General features: G+C 40.2%; 3 protein-coding genes across 5 annotated transcripts in view; 2 read left to right on the top strand and 1 right to left on the bottom strand.

Annotated features, from left to right (window-relative positions):
* The window catches only part of LOC111871093 (sodium-coupled neutral amino acid transporter 9 homolog), a 36,996-nt gene extending 19,561 nt beyond the window's left edge, over nucleotides 1-17,435 (top strand). For both annotated transcript variants that reach the window (XM_023863885.2, XM_023863884.2), the window contains 8 exons: nucleotides 7,368-7,525; nucleotides 8,226-8,393; nucleotides 10,906-10,962; nucleotides 11,679-11,864; nucleotides 12,094-12,305; nucleotides 13,760-13,864; nucleotides 14,303-14,541; nucleotides 16,584-17,435. In XM_023863885.2, the coding sequence (XP_023719653.1) occupies nucleotides 7,368-7,525; nucleotides 8,226-8,393; nucleotides 10,906-10,962; nucleotides 11,679-11,864; nucleotides 12,094-12,305; nucleotides 13,760-13,864; nucleotides 14,303-14,541; nucleotides 16,584-16,749 (1,291 nt within the window). In that variant the 3' untranslated portion in view covers nucleotides 16,750-17,435. The remainder of the gene's footprint in view (nucleotides 1-7,367; nucleotides 7,526-8,225; nucleotides 8,394-10,905; nucleotides 10,963-11,678; nucleotides 11,865-12,093; nucleotides 12,306-13,759; nucleotides 13,865-14,302; nucleotides 14,542-16,583) is intronic.
* LOC111871096 (ATP synthase subunit C lysine N-methyltransferase) lies at nucleotides 9,418-22,511 on the bottom strand. 2 transcript variants are annotated; one of them, XR_002843977.2, is made up of 5 exons: nucleotides 22,175-22,511; nucleotides 19,964-20,136; nucleotides 19,524-19,712; nucleotides 18,648-18,889; nucleotides 9,418-9,667 (listed from the first exon to the last, which is right to left on the bottom strand). XR_002843977.2 is itself a non-coding variant. In XM_023863890.2 (4 exons), the coding sequence occupies exons 1-4, from the start codon at nucleotides 22,263-22,265 to the stop codon at nucleotides 18,707-18,709; spliced, it is 636 nt and encodes a 211-aa protein (XP_023719658.1). In that variant the 5' UTR covers nucleotides 22,266-22,511; the 3' UTR covers nucleotides 18,509-18,706. The 2 variants fall into 2 exon arrangements, 1 of the variants encoding a protein (XP_023719658.1); XM_023863890.2 differs by lacking the exon at nucleotides 9,418-9,667 and having other exon boundaries at nucleotides 18,509-18,889.
* Nucleotides 22,512-22,670: 159 nt separating this feature from the next.
* The window catches only part of LOC111871095 (GATOR complex protein NPRL2), a 16,396-nt gene continuing 15,366 nt past the window's right edge, over nucleotides 22,671-23,700 (top strand). Inside the window, exon 1 of the mRNA XM_023863888.2 lies at nucleotides 22,671-22,798. Coding sequence (XP_023719656.1) covers nucleotides 22,691-22,798 — 108 coding nt within the window. The 5' untranslated portion in view covers nucleotides 22,671-22,690. The remainder of the gene's footprint in view (nucleotides 22,799-23,700) is intronic.

The following is a 23,700-nucleotide window of genomic DNA, read 5'->3' as shown; positions in this document are numbered from 1 at the left end:
GTGTTTTTTGGTTTTTTCTCCCAAAAATAAATACTTTTTTAAACCCCCCCCCCCCCAAAAAAAAACAGGTGTGAGGAAATACTTCTATTACATTCATACAGATGGCATTAGTAGTCAGTAAGATACACATTCGAGATTATTTTCCAAAACACTCATTTGTATTTTTATACCGCTAATGGTATATTGGCTAAGGAAAATTATAAAGTGAGCATCAAACGATGGGCTCCGGCAGTTTTGGGGGGGGGACTCAAGTATCTGCACTCCCCGGATATTTTGAAAAATCTAAACTAAAAAGGAGGCAACATGCCAAATATTAAAATCCTTATTTAAAAATTGTATCGATACTAGTGCAGCCGGGATAGCTCAGTCGGTATAGCGACTGGCTACGGGCTGGACGACCGAGGGGTCGGATTTCGAGTCCCGGTAGGGTCAAGAATATTGTTAAAGTCGTCCAGACCGACTCTAGGGTCCAGGCAGCCTCCTAGCGAATGCGTACCGGGGGCTCTTTCCCCAGGGGTAAAGCGGCCGGGGCATGAAGCTGACCACTCACCTCCAGCTAGTGCAGAGGTCAGGAAAACGTGGATCCCAGGCGCCTTCATGCTGTGGTGATTACTTAGATAAGCACAGGGACTTTACCTTTACCATCGACACTAGGGGATTTGCAAAAAAAAAAAAAAAAAAAGAGAGAGAGATAGGAGGCCTAAAATTNCCCCCCCCCCCCCCCCCCCCAGAAGAAAATCCTTGAGGCACCCACGCATCGAGCCCCAACAGAAGAACAGTATGTGTGCGCGTGTGTTGTGCCAGTCCATGCGTGGCTTCAGCGCTAGCTCGCTGGTTCGGATCTGTCTGCTTAGTTCGTCCTTCCATATTAATGCCTACTTACGTCGTCTTCGTTGTTGTATTTCCGGTTTTTGTCTTTCCTCTCCTCGGAGTCTGCGGTCTGGACGCACTGGCAGTTACGTAATCCCATAACGCAGGCCGCTCTGTATCGCGGGCGAGTATTCAGGGCTGTACGGGCGTGATTCTGCTTGCACAATTCAGGTGTCATAAACAAAATAACAATTACTGGACACTGGTGATAGAATTTTAATATGCCGTTTTCATATACTATAATGGATTCAAAAACGTCAGCTCGGTGTCGCAATGCATATAATATTGTAGCGTGTAGAGCCGTTGCTAGGTAGCGACCGCGAGCCAAGCAACGAGACGACAGCCATTGCTAGGCAGCAGCCAGCGTGCCGATAGAAATGGACTTGCTGATTAGCGATCACGTGAGATCCCCAACAATAGAGGAGCTGTGTTTTCTGTTGGTCCGTGCCGAGGGGTTATAAGCGGGAAGAAGTTTAGAGAGCTTATTANTATTAGGATATTTATATATATATATATAAAAGGGCATAATCTGCTGTACCTAGCCTGGACTGACGGAGGCCGTGTAAATATTGTACATTTATATAAGTATGTATTGCAAATATGTGTAAATACAGACAATGGACAAATTACTACAGACTGACTAACAAATGACAGACCCGACCTCTCGTCAGAGAGGGCGCTACACATGGACAGGACAGTAACTTTCATACAAAAGAAATATCTGGTCATGCCCCAGCTGGGGCTCGACACCAAGACAGACAGACTGACTGACCGTCAGTGGTAACGTGACTCTGACTCTGAGAGCTTATTATCTTAGGGAAATATATAAGAGGCTTAAACTTGGAGGTGGTCAAGCTTACGACCGTTCAAGTGACTAAGCTGCCATTGTAGTTTCCCATACGTAAGTAAGACGTGATCTGCTCTGGGAAGCCTGTACTGACAGAGGGCCTGTATATAGTGCAAAAGAAAGACTTTTCAATAATACCGAGACGGAAAGGTCCACTGCTAGACAAAGGCTCGCTAAAAGCGCGTAACCGCAACAACGAATACGCTTGTAGAAATCAACGCGTTACGAGATTGACACACGTTTCGTAGCAACGGACAAAACACATATAACAGAGGAACTGTTTGAGATGGTGATCTATATTCGGTCTGCCTCGAAGTTATAAATGGACGATACGTAATTGATTCGAGAGTTAGTTCACTTCAGAAGAGATTCTTCATTCGTCCTTAGTGATTCGTATGTGACCGATTCGTAAATCAGAACCCGGTCAATCATAGCAGAAGAGAAGACAGTCGTAGTCCAGTAAGAAATGGGGCGAATCTTAGACAGTCACTGATTGTGAGCTGTTATAATTGGTTGTAATTGTAATAGAAGTGCAAATAAATCCCACCATCCAATCCAGAACCTGGAATTAATAGTCATGGAACCCCAGACACGTGATATTTTGGTGCCAGAAGTGGTTAAGACCACAAATATATGAATATATGCTACATGTGCGATACCTACACTCGACGAAAGGCCAAGCATATTCACAAAAAAGAAACCCATGTACTCGTCAGAGAGCATGTTATATAACGACTATGACCGCAAGAGTTCAGTTAAAATAAATCTATGGTCGTGAGTTTCAAGGGGCTTGGCGCCAAGATGAACTGGCGGTAAATCGCCACCCATAAAGTAACTCTGACTTTGAGCTTAGTTCAATTGTGGGATATATGCCAGACGGAAACTGGGGACTGTTAAGATCAGTTAGCAGGAAACGACTAGTGAAGACAGAAGACTTTATGTGTGCTGTAGTTACAGTGACAGTTGGGGCATGTAACTCAGTGAGATTGCTAGAGCTACTGGTAGTTATTTTCTGTAAGTGTTCAATAAATCCAATTATCAATCCAAACCCCGTCTACAGTCACTCAATCTTCTGAAAATATTTTAGCTCCCTCTCAATAGTACAGACGAAACGTAGTTGCGCCGGAATTACAGATTATTTTCAATGTTTGTATGAATGAACGCGTGTAAAATTTGTCCCAGATTTGGACCTTGTATCTGAGGGTGGAGAAGCCAGCGCGCAATCACTGAATACTGTGCGCTTCGTAAGCGACTGTCCTTGGCGGTCAACTTTATTGTCGGGGAGCCTTTCCGTACGACCTTGCCTGGCGGCCGTGGCACTACACAACATGGGCAGTGCAGGTCGGCATCAATGGCCGAGCACAGCCGTGTCATGGTCGACTCACGCATGAGCAGTGCAATCGGCTGCACGAGACTTCGATAGCGTCTCTTGCTGTCTGGGGCTATTCTGTGTATGTGTGTAGTAGGGCGACTAGATTACAAAATATACATATAAAACGGGACACGTTTTTATACTTTATTACATAGGACGCCGGGCAGCTTTACCTCCAGGGAACGAGTCCCCGGTACGCAATGGGTACGAGGTTGGGTGGGCCACAAACCCGGTCTGGGGTGCGCCCAGCCTCCTATCTAATAGGTAGTTGACCCCGGCCGGGTTCGATTTCTGGTAGGGATAAGAATTCTTTATTTTCTCCACATCTTCCAGACTGGCCCTGGGCGCCACATCCAGTGAGCACAAGAGGCCCTTCGCCCTGGGAGTAAAGCAGCCTGGGCGTGAAGCTAACCACGTATCTCCATTTAGCGCCAAGATCGAGAATGGTGGAGCTATACCTCAACTCCCCCAAATGTCGTGGCGTGATGCTTAATTACGCAGAGGGACAACTTCGTCTGTCTAGTAAATTGCCGTTGGCGCTCGCCAGCACAGCAGTTTTTGGTTTCGGACCCTACGGGACACATGACCCATATTTTTCTATCTCATGACTCAGGGACAACTTCACCTTTATGTATAGCATTTGGCAGCCAAACCTTTCCAGCTGATGTTCAAGGAGACGATTCACTGTCTTGCGTAGAAATGTTGTAATTCTTGGACTAACGAATTTCATGCAGTGTTCTGGGGTTGTTACGCCGTTCTTCTAAATAAACAGAAATGTGTTACAACACGAATTTGTTACTTTGGCGAACTGTTCATTCGTAAAATAATCTTCAAATCTGATAATACAGTAGAACTTGGTTATAACATCATCAAAGGGACCTAAAAATAGTGTCGTTATAAACGAATGTCGTTGTAACCGAAATGGGCACTTTCACAGTAGCCTTATATTAGTCACGTAAAAATCTACCAAAAACCGAGTTAAAATGTTGCATTTTTTAGTGAAATACGTAGTTAAGTACAGACTAACGTAACATTAACGTGGAATTGCCCAAATGTGTAATATCAAAGACATTACAGCGCTTTTCACTGACAATACACACCGCACTAATACTGTATATTAAAGGTAGGCCTACTCACCAAATTACAGTAGATTACATCAATTGTTGTGCCTTACTGTACCTAGATACGAGTACAGTAATCAGTTATCTTCATCTGTTTCCTGTTACTTGCCCAATACACACTTTCTAAATTACGTTCAATGTCCATATCAGAGAAATTCAGGAATGAAAATGACGTTACATAAGAGGTTGATGCATTTGTGCATGTCGTACTAAGCAAGGTATAAAAACAGTTGCTTTATGAGGAATTAGTTCGTACCATTGAATATTTGACGCAATAGACAAGGTGTCGCAGAAACCGATGTTGCTATAACTAAGTTTTACTGTATTTACATAAACTCTGAGGTGGGAAATTCTAATCTCTCACATTTTTTTGTTTTGATGACTAAAACATCAAGTTCTTCGGTTACTTCACAGCCTGAAATATTGTCAATTTCTGTATTGTTATATAACACTGTAGCAAATTTTCAATTCAGTCTCCAAGAAACAAAACGAAACAATGGAAATATATTATTTTGTTTATATTATTTATTATACTGCAATTGGGTTTTAGCCCGGTGGCAGTAGTAATAACATCATTAAACAAGAAGTTCTGAGGAGAATAGCCTACTTTCCTTTGATGACAGGGACCGCACAGAAAACGAGAAAATTGGACACACACAGACAGCAAGATGATCTCATAAGTCTCCTTTAGCTTTCAAAATGTGGAGCTAATGAAAAGGCGACCCAGTGCCTGGGGGTATAACTGGGCTATCTTGTTCCTGCAGGAAATAAATACGGGGCCCTAACCCCCAGGTTGGGGGAGTCTCGAACCTAAGACAGTAATATATTATCTTTAGCACCACATGACTTGGACCCGAGAATAACTGCACTGGCGAGGACCAGTGGCAATTGTAAATGATGAACCCATCTTGTCAGAGAGGATGTTACAAGAGGCCTCTGACCGCGAGGGTTCAGTTAAAAAAATTTGGTCGTGTTCCTCAAAGGGCTAGGCGCCAAGACGAACTGATTGGCGGTAAACCGCCAGTCGTAAAGTAACTCTGACTCTGCTATGCACAAGACAAAACTTGGAGGCAGACTTGAATACATACAATATATCCCTGTGAGTTGTAGGAAGCGACAAAAAGGAAACCAAACGCCTGGGGGTATAACTGGACCACACTGTTCCTGGGGAGATATAAACACTGGACCTGGTCCTCCAGGTTGGGGAAGTCTGGAATCTGACAGTAAAATGTGAATGAGTCCTGCAGGACTTGGATCTGATGACTGTGCTGGCAAGGGCAAACAACAACTGTAAATGATAGACCTGTCCTCGTGTCAGAGAGGGGACCCCATATCAAGAAACCCAAAACTGACAGAAATAAAAGTCTGGTCTTGGGCCCCAGATGGGTGTTTGACACCAAGACCAGCTGGCTGACTGACCATTGGTCATAACATCACTTTGATTTTAACTCTGAACTAGGCGTAAAAGTCCGGCTCACAGTCAGGCAGGTCCTAGGTCTTGATGAGGAGGCCAACAGCAGAGCAGTACAGTCTAGCATCAGCAGTTAGGAAGTGCAATCATTGAGCCATAAGTGCATGAGGAACAGCCTCTGTTAGAAGACTATGACCAGGCAGTGGTTAGTTGAGTTGAGAGATAAGCGACAGCCAGCCAGGACTGGAGCCATGTGTGCTGTAATGAACAGTAAATTGTGTGAATTAGTGAAACAGATATAATTAATTGTAATTATGAGTCTTAAGAGAGTGCAATAAATCTGATTACTAATCAAAACACTGTCTATAGTCACTCCATCAGGTCACAATATACGAGGTAACGAACTCGCCACCGTGTGCTTGCCGTAGCAGCAGTGGACAGAAACCTCAGTATGGTTTGATGACGTTGGCATATGTGTTTTACAGCTGTGTTGTTGCTGATCTATGGCAATCTCTTTCTGAGTTGCATCTATTATTGTCTGAGTGTCTTTTGGTGTGCCGTCACGAAAATGTCAGAACGTACATTAAATGTCTTGTTACGATGAGGGTGGAAGTGAAACCAGACAGATGTTAGTGCAAGTTTACAGGGATAATGTGAACACTAGTTTACAAGTGGATGACACGTTTTTCCGAGGGAAGAGAAAGTGTCACTGATGAAGAGAGATCAGAATGGCCAGCAATGAGCAGAACTGAAGAAAACATTGCAAAATTTCGTCAAATTCTGTGTGAAAATTGTCCACTGACTGTTAGGAGCACAGCAGAGCAAGTGAACATCAAGAGAGAAATTGTTAGGAAAATCTTAAATGAAGATCTTGACATGAGGAAGGTGAGTACAAAAATGGTCCCGAAGGAGCTGCTCACACGGCACTGTCTGTAAAACTGCCATATTCTTCTGGTGTTACAGATAAGTTACCGATTACTGAATTCAAACGAGGTTTGTTGAGTTAGTGTGTACAGTCATAGGTGTGGTACTTTCGGGGACAGATATGACAACAGATGATGCATTTCCATAGGTTTCAAATACTGACTGACTTCCACAATACCGGAAGAGTTTTTCCAAACTTTTTTCCGTGTAGCCTAAAGTCAGCACACCTGGGCTTACTGATATGAATGTTTCTTGTTTTGTTATTGAGAATATTTTGAAAATTTCAATGATGCTAAAGAATTAGGTTTTCAAGGGAGGCTGATATTCATACTGAAATCAGTCATTGAAGAAACTTATACTTGCAATGTCTAAAAGTCATCACAAAATCCCATAATTTGATGTGGAAATTACTAATCATGAGTGATGAAAATAATGTGTACTTTGTGGGGCTACTGCTCTATTTATTGCTGTAAGTCTATTTGTTTAGTTCATTTGTCAATCAAACATAACATCTTAACACAAGAAGTCGTAACATATTTCCAAAGTTCTAATTCACTATGTACATTAACATCTTAAGTACAAGCAAGCATCCATAAAAGATCAAATGTAATTAAACTGTTTTTAAATGAGTATCATTTAATATACTATACCACCTTCCAATCCTTATACAATTACTTATGCATACAAGGTTTTAAGAAAAAGGAAATGTTCTCCAAATAACACATGTGAGAATAAGTATGTGTTTTTGCACTACAGCAGAATACGAAATGATTTTATTTGCAAAAAATACCAAAATCCTCTGCACTGAAATTGTGCTTACAGCTTTGCTGTGTGGAACACCATCATGGGGTCCTCCCTGCTGACAATGCCGTGGGGAATGCAGAATGCTGGCCTGTTGATGGGTGTCATTACTATCGTTCTAATGGGGGGGCTATGTCTCTACACAACACACAAGATACTTCAGGTCAACACACGACATGGTAAGTCTAACTTCAGATCAATCTTTCATTCATATATCCAAGCTGTCAGCAGTACATCATGACGCCCTGTAAATTGCATACAGGCTATATAGCATCATGTGGGAAGGTGATTGTGAACTGGACGTGGAATTGAGTGGTCATGTCCCAGTTCTTAAGGTGCTATCCCAGTATGCGCTTTACAGAGGAGAAACAAAGAATCTCTGACAGTACAGATGGTCTCCAGACATGACTAAAACCTGGGTCCTCCTGAATATTAAAAAAGAGTGCTAACTACTGTAATACCCTAAGGCCATAGTGCGGCTGGAAGGATTAGGCCAATTGAAAAATCCAGTGACCTCTATGGGAATCAAACCCACAACCTTCTGGCTTGTAGCATAGTGCTTCAACGAGCTACGGTAGCACGGGCCCCTCACTATGTATACAAGAAGGTAAAACAAGCTGTGAAAGTGTGACTGCAGATTGAGTTCTGGCATAAAGCTAGGAACATTTCTCTTCACAGCTTCTAGATATGAGCTCTAGGGCCCACACACTCCTATCCAGTGCAGACTGNGGCTCTTTTCCGGCCAGTGACGGTAGCTGAAAGCACACCTGTCTGATGTGAAGTTTTGCCCTTTTTTTTTTTTGCAGCACAAAAGGTGTAGAAATAATTAATGAGAAACAAACACTGCCATCATATAAACATGAACACATTTTGTGACAGGAGAAACAAATTCTGATGGGGAGGTAGCAGAGCTGGCAACACTGCTGCTAGGTCGATGGGCAGGCTACATTGCTAAGATGTTCTCATTGCTGGTGCTGCTTGGAGCTGTGATAGTGTACTGGGTGCTTATGAGCAACTTCCTATACCATTCTGTTGACTACTTATATGGTAAGTCAGAATTCAAAGTTTTTCTTTTCAGTATTTTAGAGCAGTTACATTTTGCACATATATGCATTGCTTTTCTTCAGTTAGTACACATACCAGCAAATATGTTACCAATAGGTACTGGACATCTGCCAGTGCACTGTATGCACCCTGTGTGTTTACTTGCAGATCACAGGCTAAACCATCAAAGAAACTTGCATCAAAAGACATGTTTCACAGTAAATGGTCACCTTCAGATAATGTATACAAAATATAGATAAAATAACAATGAATTAGGTCAGATGTGACTTAATTTTACAAAGACATTGATATAAAAATGATTGTATTTGTCTAAATATAACAATACCCCAATATATGGCATTATATGTTTACTTTTTAGTTAAAATATTTTTCATTATATCGCTCGGCACTTCACACTCGTATTATCCTTTCATTCTACATATTTAGCCTTCTCGGTTAATTCAAGTTAAATCATATCTTTACATTTTATATTAGCTTGGTTTTATTTCTTTGGGTACTTGGAAACCCATTCTGAGATCCTTCTGTTGGTGTGGAGCTGGAGTTTATCTGAAAAACTACAGACGTGTTACAGAATTTTGGTGTGCTGCAGAGGTAGAGTAATATTGGGGTTAAGGGTGGAACCTTTCTTAATGTTGAGTGCAATATGCCTGGACATGTATAACCATTTCAGTAAAGAAAGTCAACTTCCTGGCTGTTCAAAAGTAGCAAATGAAAAGCAGCCTTTAAAACCACTAAACTTATATTGAACACTTTAAAATATAAATATTAATTTCTGATCCATTTAGTAATAGTGGAATATAACAACTCTCATGCCAAGAAGGTCCTAAAAATATATGGGCCAAACTGGAAGGACCTTTAAACTCAGGCATAATGCGCATATCTGTAACATAAGAACAAATTAAACAAACTCACAATTTGCTCATGACATACCACAAACAGCGCATTCACATAGCCACCTGAAAGATACCTTACAAATGCTTCATAAAATAAAAAAAAGTTACATAAATATCTTCAAAAAATATTTTAAGGTTTGTCAAAAAGGTTATCATCTACATAACATAGTTTCTGTTAGTAAAAATCTTATATATGATAGTCTGACAACTCGATGCAGGTAAAGTTCTCTTCACATTCTGAATGTACCTACCAATTAGTCACACTCCTAACTATATCAATACACAGACGGTTGCTTCCAGGAGCATTTTAACACTGCATCACCATGTCGATTATTGCCTTCAAAGACGCATATTCTGCTACACCTGCAAGTAAAATTATACCCTTAACTCACATAATAATCTAACTGTACAATTCCTAAAACTTAGTGTAATATTAAAAAAAAACAGTAAAGTTGTCCCTGTACTTATTTACTTAAGCACTATGCCATGAAGACATATGGGGGAATGGAGGTATAGCTTCATCAATTTTGACCTCAAAAGTGGATGGAGGTGAGTAGCCACTTTCACACCACATCCGCTTTACCCCCAGGGAAAGAGCCTCCGGTAACCACTGAATAGGAGGCTGCGCGGGCCCCAAAGCCAGTCTGGATACTGCCTCTGCCAGGAATCGAAATCTGGCCATCCAGCATGTAGCCCATTGTAGTGCAATATAAACAACACACAATTTTCAGATCAATTTTCAAGGACTCGTATTTCGCTACATCAATAGAACGATCTTTGTGTTCAAAATGATACATATCACACCCCATCAGCAAGTAAAATTCCACCTTAAATCCTAATATTAATTGAAATGTACAACTTGCTAAAAACTGATACCCCTTGTTTAATTTTTCAATCATCTCTGGCTATTCACAAACATAGAGCAGCAGAAAGATTGTACCAACGTACAACTGAAGGTATACTTTGCCTGGGATTAACCAAAAAGGCTATATGCACACAATGAAAGGATAATATGAGAAAGTGAAGTGTCAAATCATACATAAAAAAGTTAACCTGAGCAGTAAATATATAACTTCACACACTGGAAAATTCATATTTAGAAAAATACTGTAGTCTTGTACTCATCTTTGTAAAATGATGTCACATTCAGTGTAATTGACTATTTCACCCACATTTTTATATATCTGGCTGATCTGTGTATATGTCACCCAGTGACGACCGTTTATGGTAAGAACATTTAGTGTATAATAAGAAACAAAAACAAAATGGTTTTTCAGATGTAAGTTTGTGTGATGGTTTATGTTATGATCTTAATGGCACAGAACGTAACTGAAGGGACTTAAAACAGAATGCAACACGTCAGACTGACCATATGAACACCAAACACATTTGAATCCTGCAAACTGTCACACTTCTTGAATATTGTTCTGATTAATTCCTTGCACTACTCAATCGGAATCTGCTAGGTTTCAATAATTGAGTTGCACAAGGACAGATAAGAATCAGAACGGTATTCAAGTTTATACACAGTTAAACAGGACGTTAAAATATGTCACACTTCTCGTTTTCATATTTCTTTCATATCTTCTCTTCTTTTTCAGAGACTGCCACACATACAACATCGAGTCAAGACAACAGTTCATCAGCATTACCTTCTGGTAAGTTTGAAATGAGTATAAACAAGTATCCAGTATTACATTATTATAAGACACCCAGGTTCCAAAACAATTTGGTTTACCAAACTTATTGTCATGTGTAGGATGGTACGCATGATGAAATGTTGGGTTCTAGTTCTGATGATTGGATTTATTAGCACCTTGGTTACACTGTCTCTCTTAATCACACTTATTTATCGCACTATCACTAATTTACACACACTCCATAATTCACTGTCATACACACGCTAGTCCTCTCTTGGTAATGTATCTCAACACAGAAACTAGTGCTTCAAATCACTCCAAGTATTACACATAATTCAAGTCTTCTAATCATGTGCCAAGTCTTCACACGGCAAATTTTCCTTGGCTATCTTCTACCGACAACTCTGTCACACTGTCATACTTAAACACTCTGAAATACTCTGAAACACTCCCTTGGTTATTACTGAAATCTTGTTATACAGCCTCCACACCAACCATGCATAGAAAACAGGTTATATTGCTGTAAAGGAGTGTTTACCACGACGCTGCATAGCAGCGGTCTCGACACCGACCACATAGAAAACACCATATTTTGATTGTTGCCTTGCGTGTATTTGGTCGTGAGGTGCATTACCACCAAATGAGCTAATCTAGGTAGTTCATTATTCACTCTAGTGCAGATAAGAAAACAGAGTCAACATAACTACATGATATCACTTCTGTGTCATCCACAGTTTTATGTCCGCAAGATGAGAATGGTGGTGACACACTCAACGCAACATCACTTTTGGAGATGCCAGTGCCACTATACAACAAAGTGTGGGACATTACAACGACTGTCCCAATATTCCTCATCCTCATCATTGGCCCACTCATCAACTTCAGAAGTGTCACCTTCTTCACCAAGTTCAACTCTCTCGGTAAATAAACACATGCTGTACTGAATGACTATGAGTTACATACACTACTCATTTATGTTACAAATGGCCACTCTTGAAAACAAATTTTTAATAGCAGCTTGAATGTATCTTCGTTTCAACAGACATGTTGAGCACTAACAAATGTTATATCAGTCTTAGGTAGCTAATGTATCAAAACTACCACTGTACTACATTCTTCTTAAGTGCAATTACCATTACACTGTTACAGGTACCCTCTCTGTAATGTATATACTGCTCTTTGTGATTGTCAAGTCTGCAAGCTTTGGAATCAATGTGAACTTCACCAATGTGACAAATATCCACTTCACACCACTGTTTCGAATAACATTTCCAGCCTTATCAGGCATGGCAGCCCTCTCCTTCTTCATCCACAACATCATAATCACCATCATGAGAAACAACAGACATCAGGAAAATAATGTAAGTATAACCCATCCTATGGGAACTTCACGAGAATAAAGTTAATGGTTCATATATATAGAGTGATTGAAAGTCGTACCCCAAACTTCAGGAGGCTGTAAGAGAGATAACATGGAGCAGAGAATGTATGTGATCCACTGTTCAGTTCATAACCCTTGTCAAGTTAAAATGTTTCCTCCCTTTTTAACAAAATGAAATAATTATCCACTTATATATATATATTTCACCATTTAAATTTAATGCCTTTATTTATTACTTTTAATTAGAATAGTCAAAGAGCAAAGATTCTGAAGTTATTAGTTCTTTTCAGTTTGAATTTTACATCATGTTTAACACAAAGTGGAGACTCAAAAGCACGCTTGATAGGAAGGTCAAAGGAAGCTCCTCACATGACCCAGTTGTCTCTGTCTGTGACTAATCAGGTTTTCACAATGTGCTACTTCTACAGCATAAACATTTTCTACTATGAATTCCTACAAGAAGAATGTAAAGGCCAGTTGATTGGACTCCCAAGGTTTATCCGTGAGTCAGAAAATGGTTGCTGAAACACACACATGATGCTAACACGAGGGAAGGTTGCTATCATGCTGAAATCACAGGGCGTTGCAAACATTAAGGGGTATATCATCCAAAAAAAAAAAAAAAGAGGAAGTATTTTTCAATGATATTAGCATACCGAATTCCACCAAGATGACCCACTATCATGTATTGTCAGATTAGATAAATGTCTTATAAACACTGATACCAATCAGTTGAAATGAAGAGAATTGGGTAGCATGAGGATTTCATAGTGGTTGTAGATAATGTTTGCTGCACTTCTTATGAATGCTGCCTCCGCAGACCACAATACATGGCACAAAAAGCCAGATTTATCTACAGTTTTGTGTAGAAGTCATCCATCAGAACTGGAGATGAAGTTTACTGTCCCCTGTGTGCAGCCCTCGTACAGATGCTACACAAAACGGATACAAGTGCTTCTCATCCATTGTATGTCAAACTGCACTCTTGGGAGAGGTCCGTTTCTTACATGATATAACACGTGCTAGTTGACTAATTAGCCTGTACTGCATCTAACACTTCATCTTCATTCCGTGTATTGCAACTGCCGCAGCCAATGTAAGCTGGTGGTACGTCTGTTTCCTTCAGACTGTAGAGTAGGTCCTCTTGGAAAGTCATCCACTATCTGGCCTATTGTACCAGCCCTGGGTGATAAATGATTATGCATGTGGAGCAGTTGGTGGAATGAGAATTGGCAGGGGAAACCAAAATACTCAAGAAAACCTGCCCTTACCGCACAAGCAAAAAATGTGCTCTCAAAATACTTGAAGTTCAAGACTGCAAAACCAATGTTCATATTGAGATTTTTTTCTTAATTCAGTCTGAAAATTTGAGATTTGCACAAGATTATTATTTAGATTAACTACTGGAACTAATGCACTTTTATTTATTTTCAGACTCGTGATCTGTCCATAGCATATCTGCTAGTAACTCTGACCTATGCTTTCATTGGGTTAGTGTTCTACATCTGTTTTCCTCTTCAAAAGATTTGCATTTCAGATGTAAGTAGCATAATGGTAATCACCAGTAAGCAAGATGGCCTTTTGTGTTGGAAATTTATTTAAGAACAAGAGAGTTTATATTTGCTCTCAGATATGCACATTTTGTGTTAGTCTGTACTTCCCAACCACTGCTGTTCAGAACTTATGAGCTCTTAAGCCGAGGCTTATACAGTAGAGTTCAGGTATACACCATCCATTGGTTTTTGAGTTTGAAAACAGAAATTATACTGTTCACTGGAACAATGTACAGAAATTCCATGGCTGCAGTTAACATCACACAGTAATCATTTGCAATATTTGAGTCACTGCATTCAGTTGCTCTCTTGGAGGAGGGACGATTTCTTAATTGTACAACTGAAAACCAATTTGTGTTCCTGAGATTAATATGCTACAAAGAATGAAGAACTAATTTTGTGTTTCCTGGGGAACTGTTCGTAGAACCTGCTCGATAACTTCCAGAACTGGGATCCCATGACAGCCATTGCTCGGGTGTTCCTGTTCTTCCAGCTGATGACAGTCTACCCGCTCATCGCTTTCATGCTGCGCTCACAGTTCTTCATGGCTGTTGCAAGAAATGTATACCCTGGTCTGCCTCATGTCCTGGGCTTTAACACTGTTGTTGTCACAGTGTGCATTCTCTTTGCTGTCTTTCTACCCAGTATTGGCACCATTATTAGGTACTTCCTCAGTTCTGACTTGATTCCTAGTTCAAGAAATAATGTTGCAAGGGATATTGAGATCTACTCTTTCACATACTGTAGGAATCCACATGTTAATTTATATTGCTTTCAAGCAGTACTTTACTTTCTGGGTGTGTGTGTGTGTGTTTTTTTTTGGGGGGGGGGCATGTTATACATTCCACACTAAAAACATCTAACCCAAAGAATCCCATTTATGCATTTTAATGACAGGTTTATTTATGAAAAGGTGCTGGTACTGTATGTTGCCAGAAAAGAAGCAGCAGTGTCAGGCAGTGTACACCGGACTGTAGGTTTGATATTAAGGATGAAAGTTGGCTGTGCCATAGCTCAGGCAGTTAGTTGCTGGCTTCCCACAGTGGCAACCTCGGTTCAATTCCAGGTCAGGTACTGTGGGCTTTGCGGTGGACAAAAGTAGCACTGGGGCAGGTTTTCTCCAAGTATTTTGGTTTTACGTGTCAATTCTCATTCCACCGACTGCTCCACATTCATCATCATCTATCATCCGGGGCTGGTACAATAGGCCAGTTAGTGGCTGACACACCAAGTGGACTCAGTCTCACCCCACACCGAGAAACCATTAAAAAAAAGGGGATGAAAGGTTGCCCTAATAGGGTTATACTGACTGTATCAGTAGTAAGAAGAATGTAGAGAAGAGAAAATTCTTTAAGTACTGGTAATAGGTTGTTAAGGTTAAGCTACCTCAGTCTGTATACACCATACGCTTTTCAATCCTGGCATGTGAAGGAAGTGAGAGGTTAACTTCAGTCATTTTAATCCTTATTCACTGGGGAAGGAACCCCCATACCAAGTGGGTCCTGACATCCAGTCTGGGTACAGTGGTGAAAAAGAACACCCTGGCACTCCTACTGGGAGTGAAACCTGAGCTATCTGGCCCATGGCCCATCACTTTACTAACCAAGCTATCACAGATCAATTCTATTATAACTTTTGATGTTTTCATGATGGTGACTGTTCAGATCATGGTATTCTGGGTTGTGACACCATGCAGTCTTGTAAGTGGACACCATTTCAGAGAAACATACAGTCTCCACTCCCCTGTGGACATGGGAAATGTGTAAATTGGACAAACCAGAAAATTCTTTTAGACACAACACATCTTGCTGTGCCACATGGAGAGGCTGGTCATGGCAGAACACAGCAGCAACCTTGGCCACTGTATTCTGCTCAAAACGCCAGCATCCTGGTGAAGAAAACCAAGGAGCAGAGTCTGCCTCATAAGACAAGCAACATACATCAAGCTGCACCCAAGCAGCATGAGCAGGAAAGAAGAGTTCTCCCTGAGCAGATCATGGGAGTCTCTTATACTGTACATTCCACGAATGAAAGGTGGAGGGTTTTCTCAAAGGACAAGATAATCGCTTCCCACTAAGATGACACTCCTCTCTCTACCCATGACCTCAAAGGGATAGTTTTGCATTCCCTTTCTGCAGGGGCACTGAAAATGGACGTCTTTTTCCAATCCTCAGTGTTTTTATTTTTCCTCCTGTGAGGAAAACATTAAGCCTCTTCTCATAATTCTGATCTCGTCTCTGTAATACAAAACAATACTGCAGTACTGGAAAGGGAATTTCTTCACAACTTAATTTCCCCCCTGTGATAGAAGCAGTCTGTCACTGAAAAGGGCCATTTTCCTACCTACCATCCCCACTGGCCAAAATTAGGCTCCATTTATTTACTCCATCCCATGGGTCTGTGTGACCAACTTCTTTTCAACCTGCCTATGTAACAACCAATTCCTCATCCTACATACTTCAGCCCTCAAAAGGAGGTAGCATATTCCTCTGAAACACTGGTATCCACCAGTGTCGCAACCAAGACCACAGTATGAAGGATCAGCCCTGTTACTATTAATACATTAAGCAGACAGTTTATCAAGTATTTCAAAAGGTGAAGAAGGCTTTATATAAAATATCCCGAATCAACAAACTCTGAATTAAATGTAATAATATCCTACATACTCATACATATAAGAACGGTTTCTTTTTTTCTATTTTCAGGTACACAGGTGCATTATGTGGGCTGCTATATATATTCACCCTGCCCATCTTGCTTCATCTTGCGTCCAAACGTGCATGTGGCAAAACTTCAGTGGTATCTACTGTTTTACACCTCACCATCCCAGTAATAGGTGCAATAAATCTTCTCGCACAGTTTTATGTATGATGGGAGTGCAATGCTCTGTTGAAACAGAAAAGTATCTCCCATGTAAACAAAAGCAATATTACTGATGTCTCGATGTAGATTCAGCTCCTGATACATGTCTGTCCATAGGGATGTATACTGTCACCTTGGGACAACATCAGTCACCTCTTTTTGATAACAAAATAAAGCACATTGTGCTAGAATGGTGCAATGATGTGATGCAATCCAACAAGAACCGAATTAAACTAATAACAGCTCTAATTTTTTTATAAACAAAGCTGAAGACATTTTTATTGACAATGAATCAGCATTTTAAAGCAAGTGTCACATAACTTTGATCAAGGCCAAGAGTAACCTTGAAAGCGCAGAAGAAAAATTTCAGACAAGGGGGTGGGTTCGAGGGTGTGAGAAGTGACAGGCGGCCAGTTGTACAAACAACTGGAGGTTTTACTGTAATAAGATCTGTTTAGTAACTGACCTCTTAGCAGAATTCACTTTGATCCCTAATAATTTGATCTATATATGAAATTAACTTTGCCAAAAGAAGGTTGGATAACATTTATACGAACCCTGAGATCTGAGGGGGAGCACGCAGTAACGTAGCTGGTCGAGGGTTTCAGTCCTGATGAGTTGAATTTTTTTTAACCTAATCCTTCCAGCGGCACTATGGCCCTGGGGTTGACTCAGCCTCTAACAGAAATGAGTACCAGGAATCTTCCTGGGGGCTAATGGGCAGCTGGCGAGCAAGGCTGACAACCTCACTGCCATCTATGAGCTGATTGTCTAGGTGGTCTAGATAGTGTGGGAGCCTCAACATCTCACAACCCTATGGGCAACCATGGCCTGTTACAGGGATAGCTTTACCTTTACCTGAGATCTGAGGTTGTTGCAGTGTTGAGAATTAAGATTACCATCTTCTGATATGTGACACAGTGTAGCGTGGTAGTTGGGTACTTTCAATTTATATGAAGTTGACAGTAGTCGGCTTCCTTGAAAATTACTTCATTTGCTTTTTCCACATGTTTATAAATAGATATAGCTCTGCTGAGAAAATAATCTTCCTTATTCCAACAGATGTGACTAACAATTTCCATCCATTCTGAATGAACTGAAACTTAATCTGATAGTATATCTTTACAACTTTCCATTAGCAATTTCAATTGAATAGAAACTAGAATCAAGTACTAATGTTTCAGGTATATGTAGAAAAAAGGCAAAGTAAAGCTGTCCCTGTAACAGACCGTAGAGGCCCATAGAGTTGTGGGACATTGAGGCTCTCACATTTTCTAGACAATCGGCTGACAGATGGCAGTGAGGTCAGCCTTACATGCTGGATGCCCTTTACCCCCAGGAAGATTCCTGCTACTCATTTCTCTTAGAGGCTGAGTCAACCCCAGGGCCACAGTGCGGCCAGAATGTTTAAGTCAATTGAAAAATTAAATGACCTTATCGGGAATCTAACCCGTGACCTTTTGGCTTGTAGTATAGTGCCTCAATCAACAATGGTACTGTGTGCTCCTCAGCTATATGCATTCTTCTCTCGCTTCAGCTGTCGGAACCTCCATGACAACAAGGGAACATGTTTCTAAATTTGTAATCACTATGAAATGGCACATACTAAGAAGATAACTGCATCTGTCAACTGCCACATGAATAATGCATTAAGTGCATATCGTAAGTTGAGGGAGATGGCAGTAAACACAAGTATCATTCTACACGGAATGTTGTTTTATCAGCATTGTGTGGGTACTGTGAATTTGGCTATCAAAAGATATCACTGTATACACTCATGTCAGGACACAACCATAACCTTGGTCCTCAGCTGAGGACACAGCAATTGGCTGAATTCAACGTATGGCTGTTTATTTCTGAACATAGCTGCGATCATAATTTTTGATGCATGAGGATCTTGTACATACCTGAGAGAAATTTCTTTAGATGGTAGTACTATTTGATGGTCCCCAGTTTCTCAGAGCATTTAACTTGCTAGATGTCCTACAGAATTAACGTTTATTCTTAGAGGATTCTTGTACACCCAAACAGTGTCCATCCCTGCACCAAGAGTGGCATCAGGTGTCCACGTTGGGAATGGAAATCTACATGCTACCACATGTACATCATTACATAACTCTTTTTCAAGTTTCATTTCCAGCTGTGGCATCTGAAATGAGGAAATATTTAGCACATGTATCAATGAACTACTCTGGACACTGGTAAATATTGTGTATCTCTTTTCAGAGGTTAATTTCCAGCTCTGGCACCTCAAATAAGCAAATATTTAGCACATACATGACTCAGTTATTCTGCACACTGGTGACCTCCAAGTTTCAGTGTCTCATGTTTAAAGCCTAAGCAGACTTATACAATATAATTCTCTTCCATGTGGTATGTAGAACATAAGCCAAATTAAACAATTCAGGTGTATGATTTGTCTACCTCTTTGATTGCGGTCTGTAAGACTACGTTAAATAACGTGGTTGCCAGACCACCACTGTAATGCCTGAACTTTTCTCCAGTCTCATTTCCTATCTTCACCTTAGCATATGTTTCATGTAGTGTCATCACTGTTAAGTTAATGGGTTTTGTTGGTATTGTCATTTCATGCATAGCTTGTGCTAATTTATTCCTTCTTACACTATCGAATGCTTCAACAGGATGCATTCCATAAATATAGTTTTTTGAGCCCATGTCCTGGGAGAGCAAACAAACTCATTGAAAAAAAAAAATGTCAACGAACATATTTTTCCAAATGCAAGCTGTGTGCAATACACAGAAAATAGTGGAAAGTCACTCACCATCTCCTGTACACCAAATATAACAATATTTGGGTAAGGCTTCAGGTTGAACTTCCACAGGTCCTGACAGTAGAACCTTGCACAATTGCAGAACCCCAGCCGGAAAGCTTGAAATTTGGAGTAAGCCACAAGCCATGGATTTAATTCCACACCATCAGCAACAAAACCAGCCTTTGCAGCAGTAAGTACCTAGTTAACAAATAGTATTATGATTATTTAAAACAATTACATCAACTGAGCAACCACCGCTTGTTGGCAAAAGTAGTGCCAACTTTAGCGGATAGAGGGAAACACAAAGCAAAATATTACTGATCATATGTCAACATTTAACTGTAGGAGCATTTTTAGAATGTTGATTATGTATCAAAATAGGCCCAAAAATACTGAATCGCATTACAAACTTTGAGAGGATTTATTATGTATCCCTTATGTAAACTTACAATCCTCCCATCTCCACTGCCTAAATCAATGAGTCTCCCTGATCGGCCAGCCAGAGCAGACATAACATTTTTAATCTGTGTTGCTGTTGCTGGCACATACGGAAGGCAAAAGCGACGTAGGGCTGGTGAAACAAAGGGCAGACATATTACACTGAGCGTAACAGCAGCTCCACCTGCAACAGAATTTCAGAGAGGGGTACAAGTTACTATCAACAGCTCTGCCAGTATAGCAATTATGCTACATGCTGGATGACTGTGGAGTCAGCATTCGATTTCTGATGGTGGCGAGTTCTTTTTTTCTCTTCTCCATATTGTTGTACAAACTGGCTTTGGGGTTCACCCAGCCTCCTATCCAATGGGTACTGGGGTTCCTTCCCCAGGGGTAAAACGGTAAAGGTGTGTAGTTGATCACTCACCTCCATCTAGTGCCAAGGTTAAGAATGGTGGGACTGTACCTCCATTCCCCCATATGCCTTCATGGTGCATAATTAAATGCCCAAGGATAACTTCACTTCCAGTTACCACACAATTCCTACTAACAAACAAATCTGACAGAGTTGACAACTACCTCTCATTTGAGCTTCATATGTGTTATTTTGTACATTCTGAATAGTATCTCTACTGGTAGGGTTATGCAGACTTAAATAATACATGATGAAAATGATGATGGATTTGAAAGGTTGTGGAAGAAACCAGGCATGTCTTCTTTCAAAAACCATCCCAGCGCTCGTCTGGAACAACTGAAGGACAACACGAAAAATGTCAGTGTGGATAGGTGAACAGAATTGGAACTGGATATCTCTTGAATGCATGTCAGGCACAGTACTGCTGTGTCAAATCTGTCAGTATGCCTACACATCAAAGTGTGTTGTGTAAAAATGTTACGCTCTCAGCATGAACATCACGAACAACTTAAAGTTAGCGGTCATTCACAATTCTCAGTGTTAAAATACCCATCCTTCCTTCTTTTACACTGAAATCCAACAAATCTTCATGTTCCATGTAGGAAACTGACCACATATACTGTTGCATGAGAGGGTGTGTGGGCATAAGATAATGGCACACAAAAAAAATTAATGTTCTGTACATGGCTCTATAAATCTTAAATGTTCTCAACTGCCAGAACTTTGAAAGCTGTGTGGTATTTGTCACCAGCCAAAATCTTTTGGTCACCACCAGTGACAATATTTTTCAGCTCCTGGTGTGACCAATTCTTGAGTCTCAGTGGCCTAAATGTTGATTAGCACTCTCAGGCACTGAAAGCACAACTATTCAAATCAGAATATTACTTCTTATCACATCATAAACCTTAATATTTGAGTACAATATGGCATAAACATGAGGGTGATGGTCTACTTTTCCAACTCTTGCCTCTTTTTTCTACACAGAAAGACACTATGAACAGAAGCAGAACATCTATTAAGCAGTATTTTGCCATATCAGTTTTCACTGATAGGAAAACATTCTCTTCCTAAATATTTACATATTCCTGACGTCACAAGTCTAGAGAAGAAAGAATACTTTTGCTTCAAGGAAACGATTAGAAATATAAAACGCCAACAGAGAGGTTGACTGGGACAATGCTGAGGGTCCGTTTCATGATCCATCAGTGACTGTCAGCAAAAGCAGGTATATCTTTTTGACATGGTGGAGTTATAGAAGATCTAAGATTCCCATCATGGTGACTGCAGAAAAAAAAAAAAACCTTTTGGATTTGACACTGTAGATTCACAGGTTGGTAAACTTTTACCAGACCACATGGTATCACACCTCAGGGGATGATACTTTATATGGGTGGAGTTATGATTTTATTTACACAATTTAACATATTTCTAGCTGTACTTAGGCAAGTCAATATGTTTTAGCACAGCACCATTAAAATGTACGGGGCAGCGGATGTAATGTTCTAAACATACATAATCTTAGTGCCAAACAGTATAATTAGTAACCTGTTTGATGCTTTGGCTATATTACAGCTTGGAAAAGATCCCCAAACACCCACTGCACACCAGGCTAGGTGGGCGCCAAGTGGATTGGCCGTAGTGACAAATAATCTGCCATGAAGTCAAAAGCCAATCACTTTACTGCAGTACCTTACATCAGAAATAGCGACAATACAACATTTCTCACTTACAATGCCTGGAACGAATTAATTTTCAAGAATCACGCGTTATCTTTAACGCCACATAACCTCAACGTACTCATACACACCACTTAAACTGATTAAAATTAGTCCAGTTTTTGACAGTCTTCTTCTTGAAATACTATCTACGTCAACCTCTTTAACACTGCCCCCTGCCATTCTTGCCGAGCACACCAATCACACGTAACTGCACCCAGCGCACCTAACCTTCCGTTCACTGTGCACCGCCACGAAGGCCACGAGCGCCACGGACCTACGGACACATAACACGTTTCTCCGATATTGCGTGTAATTTTGTTGCATGTCAGTTCAATTTCGTCGATCCGTGCCCAGTACTGTCCTCAGTACAACATAATATCCACAGAATTACTGGGTTTTTGAACTTTTTGCATCGTCCGGAATTCTAGGTAATAGAGGACACGACGTTTCGGAAACTGTATCTATGTTCTTCTTCAGGTGAGAAAGGAAGACACCTATTCATTTGAGCCCATTAATTTCAATCACTGGACATAATATCCGTGAAAATTGTCGTTGTAGTGTGGTATCCGTGCACGATTTGTTTGATAAAACGAATAATAACAAATATGGAAGAAGATACGAGGTATTTTGAAGGTTGTGGTCATGAAGGACCTATAAGGTGCATATTTTTATGCGAATTTCATCCTGTAGCGGGACCGAAAATAACCTGTCAGGTACTTTATGTCTCATTTGTTTAAAGTTATATGTGTTTTGAGAAGCATTTCGGACACCGGAATGAATGCCGGCTGGTTGGCGGCCGGCCCGATAATTTTCATCATTTTACATAATTCGTCTAATGAAAGCATTATGAAATGGGCTAGTAAAGCCTCCGGAAGCATCCTCCTTAATGTATCATTCGTAATCCTGTTAAGAAGAATTTATGGTCCAGTAAGGGAAAAGGGTATATGGAGGTATAACAATGAACCTTATAAATTGTATAATACATATACATACATACATACATACATACATAGCATTCCATAGATCCATGAGTTAGTCAGATGACCTACCGGATGTGGAATTTGTCAAAAATCGTACAATACATATATACATGCACAATTCAATTTCACTATAAATAGTAAGGATTTCACAAAAGTAGTAAAATATCCATCATAAATCCATACATTAACATATACTAGATTTTTTTTTTCCTGTGTTCCAAACAAGAGAAAACATTACATACACTTTATGTTGTTTGGAAGCATAAATTCCTCAACAGAGTAAAAGGAGTGTGTAATTAAGTATCTCTTTAGTGCTACTTTAAATTGTCCCTGTTTATCTATAAGAGTTGTGATATTTGGTGGTAGATTGTTGAAGATTTTAATGCCAGTATAATATGCACTCTTCTGGAAACAAGAGAGGCTGGCAACTGGTCTGTGAAGCTGATTTTTATTCCTTGTGTTGACATTGTGTATTGTAGAATTGGTTGGAAAAAATTCTTGGTTTTTTACAATGAAGATCATTAAGGAGAATATGTATTCACATGGGAGAGTTAAGATCTCTAGCCTCTTGAAGATATTTTTACATGATTCTCTTGGTTTAACACCAGCCATTATTCTAACAATTTTCTTTTGTA

The sequence above is a fragment of the Cryptotermes secundus genome, unplaced genomic scaffold, assembly GCF_002891405.2.
Source record: "Cryptotermes secundus unplaced genomic scaffold, Csec_1.0 scaffold250, whole genome shotgun sequence".
Taxonomy (NCBI): domain Eukaryota; kingdom Metazoa; phylum Arthropoda; class Insecta; order Blattodea; family Kalotermitidae; genus Cryptotermes; species Cryptotermes secundus.
This window is presented reverse-complemented; position numbering and strand designations above follow the sequence as displayed.